At 44.5% G+C, this 6,000-nt stretch overlaps 1 protein-coding gene across 4 annotated transcripts in view; it reads left to right on the top strand.

Moving 5' to 3' along the window:
• Positions 1-213: 213 nt before the first annotated feature.
• LOC126539186 (uncharacterized) overlaps positions 214-6,000 on the top strand; it is a 41,641-nt gene continuing 35,854 nt past the window's right edge. Inside the window, exons 1-2 of one of the 4 annotated variants that reach the window (XM_055075232.2) lie at positions 214-457; positions 4,938-5,091. In XM_055075232.2, the coding sequence (XP_054931207.1) occupies positions 4,971-5,091 (121 nt within the window). In that variant the 5' untranslated portion in view covers positions 214-457; positions 4,938-4,970. The remainder of the gene's footprint in view (positions 458-4,937; positions 5,092-6,000) is intronic. The other 3 variants (XR_011891233.1, XM_055075233.2, XR_011891234.1) reach the window with 3 other exon arrangements.

The following is a 6,000-nucleotide window of genomic DNA, read 5'->3' as shown; positions in this document are numbered from 1 at the left end:
CTACATTTGGTTTGTACAGTGTCGAATTCTTGTGGGAAATAAGCGAAACCGGAGCTGTTACCAATGGTACCCATTCAGAATATATTCCTGGCTGCGGTGCAGCCGCTTTTCGTAAAACATGCTCAAGCTGGGACAGACGTTACAGCACCTTCATTGTGCATTGTTAAGTGTCGGCTTCCAGCACTTGGTGGACAGCACACATACGATGACGCATTTCTATTTTGGTCGATAAAGTGTTGAAGGGGTCTAAATAGACTCAAAGCCTGTATGTGTATAGACGCACCTGTGAAACAACAGGTGCTGGAAGGCTAATACTGAGAGATAGCTATTCGGTTCTGAAATTATGTGATCACTACTTAACGGCTTTTTCTGTCCATTCAAACAGAGACCCTAAGGAAAGCGGTTGCATAAAACAGTCCTCGTCAGCTTGGCTGTAATATCTGTTACAGAGAGACTGGTAAGTGTTGTTCAAGCAACAATGTTGCCCCTGTCTTCTGTCACGTTTTTTTTCCTCTGGAATATAGCTCTTCACCCGCTTGATGGAAAACTAACTTCATTGAAATTCGTTTCATTGAAGAGCGTCTCATTCCTTGCTACACATACCTACGTAAACGGCCCACATTTTAGGCTGCATCTGCAATGGTGGCTTAGGGGCTATGGCGCTGCGCAGCTAAGCACGAGGTCGCGGGATCGAACACCGGCTGCGGCGACCGCATTTCGATGGGGGCGAAATGCAAAAAAGTGCCAGTGTTCCATGCATTGTGTGCTCGTTAAATAACTCCCGGTGGTCAAAATTAACGCGGTGTCCTCCCAATACGGCGTGCCTCGTAATCAGGTCGCGGTTTTGGTATGGAAAAACCCAGAATTGATCTCAGTTTAGGCCGCACTGCCTTAAAGAATGCCTCAAATTTTTAGACTCCAATATTTTAGAGACGGCCCGACTTGAGCTAGCTAGGTGGCTGGTAGGAAATCTATTCTGACAGTGCCAAGAATGTCATCCGTATTAGAAGCTTCAAATATCTCTCAACGTTTTTTGCAGATTTCCAAAATGCATATCTACCCGACACGTGCCTCTGATCCGCATGTAGAGAGCAGGCACACTTAAATGCGCAGTATCGTTTTATCAGGGCATGATCCCTAGCCCGATCGTTTACACAGCGCCCCGTTTGTGCTATATTTCCGTCGCCGCACATCAAGCGGATCTCGTTCGTGACTGCAATCGAAAATTTAATGTATGGCCCAGCATGCTCTTTTCCTGGCAGCATGTCATGGAGTGCTCAGCGTCTTTCTAAATGCGAGCCCACAGCTTCGCCATTTTGCTCGGCTCAGAATTCGCGCGGTCTGCGCATCGCGGCGCTTTGCATATCTTTTTTCAAGTTGCGAGTTACTTTATGGGCTTAAGGCGTAACCTCAGGTCTTGTGAGAGTACGTGGGGCTTCCGCTCTTCTTTTATGTGTTCCCCACTTGACCTTCTGGAACAGACACTCTGTTACCATAGTCAAAAGCTGGCACGGGTTCTCAGTCACCTTCAGGAGAATTACTTGGCTGTCAGAAACGCTTCGCACTAGATGAGGCCACATTTTGAGAAGTGCTGAATGCATGCAAAACGTGGTGTAAGCAAAATATTGCAGGTTGTTGACATTCCGCCCGAAGGCGCGATTACATAGTGTTTGCAGCAGCGCCCGTTACTGGGCTGCTGCAGTGCGCTTTGGTACCGCGGCGTTCACTACGCTAGCTTCAGCGAGGGTGGTGTAGCGCAGGGGCCCCCCACCATACAAATTTTGGTACAAAAATTTCTCGAATGCTGTCGCAGTTTCTACAGAGAAAGCATCTTGTCTAATGAGATTGCGTGAGCAATGTGAATTGCGTTGTGTATTGTCGAATGTACGCGAGCGTTACCGATCAAATTGTAATGTGTACAGTGATGACTGTATACTAATATTACACGTACTTGATCCGTGAGTCATATCCGACGACTGCGCTCGGCGCTATCGTTGCGCCTTGGCACGCGTTCCATTGGCAGAATGGGAGTCGAGGCAAAGAGCAGAGAGGATCACCCGGGGCGCAATCGGAGATCGTTGTTCGGAGAGCGCGCTCACTTTCACAGCGTGCCATTGGCCTAGGCCAATCGTGCACGGTGAGACTGAACGCGCGCTCCGAACAACGATCTCCGATCTCGCCCTGGAGCTCAAGGAAAGTGTCACTGCTTGCTCCTCCATCGAAACGTTCCATGCGCTCCGAGAGCATGTGCGAGGGCAAAGGTGTATCACGCGACCATATTGTTAAACTTTGCGCGGTGAACTCAGCGCGAACTTTTCAGCCGTCCCATTGCTGCCGCACACTGAACCAACACGACGAACACGCAACAAGAAGAAAAGGATACGACGCGTTTCGCGTCACGTGACTTTCTTCGCACTCCGCCTTTCGCGCAGGAGACTCGAACGGCTCTCGACTGCTCTCCGCGTTTCCAAACAGCTCTTGTTCTGCCATTGGATCATCCCGTGGAATGTGCCATTAGTGTTTCGGCTGATGCGCCCACAACGGCTGCCGGAAATTACGAAATAACATAGAGACGGACAGCCGTGTCACTTAACAACGCTATCGCTACGACAAACATTTACAATGCTTTCTGCCACAATTTTATTTCTTTATTGATGTATTGTGCCGCTCTACATTAACGCCATAGCAGGACTGGGAAAACGTAGAGATAACATTAAATCAGCAAAGGCGCAACAAATGAAACGTGCAAATATTTAACGTTTTTAACAAAGTCAAGCGAGCACAAAGAACGAAAAGAGAATACTAACAAAAAGCAAAATAAAGCAACCAAATGAAAAATATATAACAAAATTACTGAGACATGGCGGCTAAAAGTTATTTATTGAAAAGGAATGGACAGTACCGGAGAATGAATTCCAACGTGTTATTATACGCGGGAAAATAAAACTATACTTGAATGTGTTGGGATGTTCAAAAGACCTGCTGTGGTGGCTTAGTGGCTTTGGTATTGCGCTGCTAAACACGAGGCCGCGGGGTCAAATTCCGGCCACGGCAGCCGCATTTTGATCGGGTCGAAATGCACAAATACCGGTCTACTTAGATATAGGTGCACGTTAAAGAGCTCCGGGTGGTCACATTTATACGGAAGTCCTCCGCTACCATCTGCCTCATAATCACATCGTGGTTTCGGTAAGTAAAACCGCATAATTTATTTTTAGCGTGTTAAAAAAAGAAGGCTTTAGGCATATATATTCAAAACTTTCGGACCTACGAGTACAAAATGTTTAAAGTATTATGTGGCCACAGTCTCAAAACAGAGAGATGACGTTAATGATGACCTAGAAAAATTTTCACTATTCAAGGTAATGGCACGAGAGGAATGGTTGGAGCTTCAGTGACTGTAGCACCCGTGTCAGTTAAAAGCTACGAGCGTAATTATGGCAGATCAAACAAATACATTGACTGTTCATATGGGTGCGAAACGAAGGAACAGTATAAGTTAACGATTTATATAGAAGCCGCTTAGTATGTCGTTGTGTCTTAGTTAAATTGCGGTGCAAGTAAGATTATATTTAACGGCTTTTCTGTTTACATACAGTATGTAAGTGCGCATGAAAATGCTTTTGTGGAAATAGCACCTAAATATTCATATTGGAACAGTCATGTTAGTTTAGCGTCATTCAAAGAAGTCGAGAACTAAGTAGTTAAGTGTGTTGGTAAATGCCATTACGATTGCTCATTGCAATTAATATTCATTTGCCATTTTTCCCATTCACCATGCTCGAAAGGACGCATGCGATACAAGTTGCTAATGGTCATCATGGTATTGCTTTTATGCAGAAGACAATAAACGGCACAAAGCCTGATTTCGGACGATCTGTTACAAGGCAGATCATTGACGTATATTAAACATAACTAACATTCTCATTCGAAGTAGTGTGACGAATGTAGCGTTAACTGGTGATGAACCAGAAGAATTTAACGAAACAAATTGTCAGCGAAAACTCAACATCGAGCCGATCTAATAAACAAGATTGGAGTTAACTTTAGTATGTTAAAATTTGCAAGTGAACCCGAAGCGTGGGATCAAGGGTGAACCCGCCTGATTACCCGGGTTTAGAGAGGCGTCATGGACACAGAATCGACTAGCTGCGCTGCAGCAGTGTAGCCACGATGAAAACCACATTGAAGAAAATTTTGAAGGTTATTTTAACCAAGGAAATGCTGTTGTGTTTATGTATAATGTGCCTCAACAATGCGTGCGCGGGTGCAGGGCTGTTTATACACACAGTCGCTGTTTCTACACAATTAGCAGAATGTTTGAACTTTAGCGGTGTTCCACGAGGTTGCTGTTGTGTCAGGTTCTAACAATTTCTTGAGGACTGGCGTAAGGCGTCGGAATGTCTATTGAAAGTGGAGTACAAGAAAATGGTGGTACGATCAGAATCTGTAGAGTAGTACGTCCACATTGAAGCTAAATTTAGAACACCGTTACAAGTGCCAACAGTATCATTAAGCGCAGAAAACGGCCCATCATTAACACATAATACATTATCCAAGATGGACATGGGCTGAAACGACTAACGCGTTGGGAATATCAACGTGGTCATTTGTGATAATATCCCGTATCTTGAATGATGCATTAGATGTTGCAGTCGATAAAACAAAAGTGCAGAAGCAACGACAATTTGATACAAGTAGCATAGGGTAAATTAAATGTCCCTATCAAGTTTAATGAAATTTAGGCATTGCCTAAACGCAACTCCAACTTGTGGAATCATGTTTCGGGAAATCATTGTCACTCGGTTGGAAACGCAGTAGTGTTAATGCAGCAGCGGCTCTGATTAAAAAGCAGTTTGCATAAATGCACAACATTCTGCGTTCTTCCGTGTCGTAACGCACACTGGCCAATTCAAATATTTCGTTATTTATTTCAGATACAGATTCCGAGCCTTAATTAATGCGACACTATGCTTAAATATGGAGCGCTCGTCGCCTTTCTTGTATCCCTGTTGCTGAGTCAAGGAATAATGGAAATAATGTATACTAGCGTGAACGTTACTCCAATTGTTGGTATACAAGTAACAAGTGGTGAGTAGCGTTTGTTTGCGAACTACGTTAACTTTGATCAAGTTTCGCATCATAAGGTGCAGCACATTCACAGCGTCACCTATCCGACACTAACGTCCAGTTAAGTAAACTACATAGGCGTAACCTCATGCAAAACAAAATAGCACTTTCACCGCAGGGAAGTATTTTAAAGTGATTAACATCCTTAGGGCACTTAAAAAGCTTTTTGGGGTCTGTCTGTCTGTCTGTCTGTCCGTCCGTCCGTAACTGTTTGTCCGCCGACTTGGGTCGGACCAACTTTACCCAAGTTGTCTGGTGCACTGGATACGTGGCACTGGGTGTGCCCTGATTTTCAATGAACCTCTCTGACGTCCACTTGGGTCACTGGAAAGGTACCCCTGGGTATATGGCACTGTATATTTATTTATTTACTTAATTATGTATTTGTAATTTATCCATTTATTTGTAAGATACTTTGGGCATTGAGTAAGGGGGGCACAGAACCAAGCGCACATATGAATGGAAAACTCGCGACAATATTGATGTCTAAAACACACCAGCGAGGTGCAGACAGCCTAAAACATACAGAAACATACTACCGACATGCGGTTGTGTATTAAAAAAATAAAAAAAAAACAACTCGACAACTTTGTAAACAAATGTACTACAGTGAAAGGAAAAAGCAGGAAAGAACAAACGTTGAGTGTGACAGCGTGGGTTAACAAGGGATAAGCGAGTTGAGCGAGTGCCTGAATTTATCGCGGTCAGTTCCCGCAACAATGTTATTGGGCACGCTGTACCAGAGACGACTGGCAAGTGGAATTGCAGACGAGTTGAATCCTTCAGTTTTACCGTAGAGGGTCGGGAAGCCTACATGATTGCGTAATCCGTGTGACGCGTGCGACGAAGTTTCTAGGCGTAAGGAGTGTT

Source organism: Dermacentor andersoni, chromosome 11, assembly GCF_023375885.2.
Source record: "Dermacentor andersoni chromosome 11, qqDerAnde1_hic_scaffold, whole genome shotgun sequence".
NCBI classification, from domain to species: domain Eukaryota; kingdom Metazoa; phylum Arthropoda; class Arachnida; order Ixodida; family Ixodidae; genus Dermacentor; species Dermacentor andersoni.
Note: the sequence above shows the minus strand (reverse complement) of the source record. Positions and strands in the feature narration are given on the sequence as shown.